The following is an 807-nucleotide window of genomic DNA, read 5'->3' as shown; positions in this document are numbered from 1 at the left end:
GAAGCCAGGCAGGATTTGGGAAGACTGTCTGTATGTGTGGATACTGAGAACATCTTTGCAGGGAGGTCACCCAGGGTACATTCAGAGGTCCAGGAAGGAGATAAGGCTGAGCATTGGGTGGCATTTGATTTCCTTCATGTCCCTAACGTTTTCCTGCATTGTCCCTCGCCCTGCGTGGTGCCAGTGTGGTGGATGAGCTGGTGGCTGCCACAACAGCTGCACCAAAGCAGGAGGGGAATGGAAGAAGGTCTGGTTGTGTCAGCTGAGATCTTGGGGAGCACAAGGAAGGATCATTTTTTATTTGAAAACAAAAAATACAATCTGGAGTCTTGATTATGTCTCCTTGAATGCGGGACAATGGCTGACCCTGAAACCAGAACAGCACAGGTTGGAGGCTCTGCAGCTGCCATTAACCAGCCCTCTCTCTGCTTCAGAAACACCACGGGATGCTGAACTGGGAATTGACTTTGCTCTTGAGAGGATGCTGGCACGGCTTGTCTGGCATAGCCCGAAACGGGACAAGGAAACCACATTCCCTCAGAGCAAGGGAGTCTGTGAACACCAGTAACGTGCACAGACCCGTGCTGATGCTGACCTGGGCACTGTGGGATCCTCTGACAGAAGAGGGTCAGTCCAGGAGGGTGCATCTAACAAGAGAAAAATGCACAAGTTGACTGGTCTGCAGGAGAGGGGGGAGCTTGGTGTTTCTATGGGTGGCTGGACCAGCTTTGGAGACAGGGCTGTGAGTGCTGGTGCCAGTGCTCCAAGAGCCCACATCCCTGGCAGTGTCTGAGGGGTGAGGGCTGT

General features: G+C 53.0%; 1 protein-coding gene across 1 annotated transcript in view; it reads left to right on the top strand.

Annotated features, from left to right (window-relative positions):
* Positions 1-357: 357 nt before the first annotated feature.
* ENKD1 (enkurin domain containing 1) overlaps positions 358-807 on the top strand; it is a 7,894-nt gene continuing 7,444 nt past the window's right edge. Inside the window, exon 1 of the mRNA XM_029084089.1 lies at positions 358-387. Coding sequence (XP_028939922.1) covers positions 358-387 — 30 coding nt within the window. The remainder of the gene's footprint in view (positions 388-807) is intronic.

This window comes from Antrostomus carolinensis, unplaced genomic scaffold, assembly GCF_000700745.2.
Source record: "Antrostomus carolinensis isolate BGI_N321 unplaced genomic scaffold, ASM70074v2 scaffold42983, whole genome shotgun sequence".
NCBI lineage: Eukaryota > Metazoa > Chordata > Aves > Caprimulgiformes > Caprimulgidae > Antrostomus > Antrostomus carolinensis.
The sequence above is the reverse complement of the archived record's forward strand: the minus strand, read 5'-3'. Positions and strand labels throughout refer to the sequence as shown.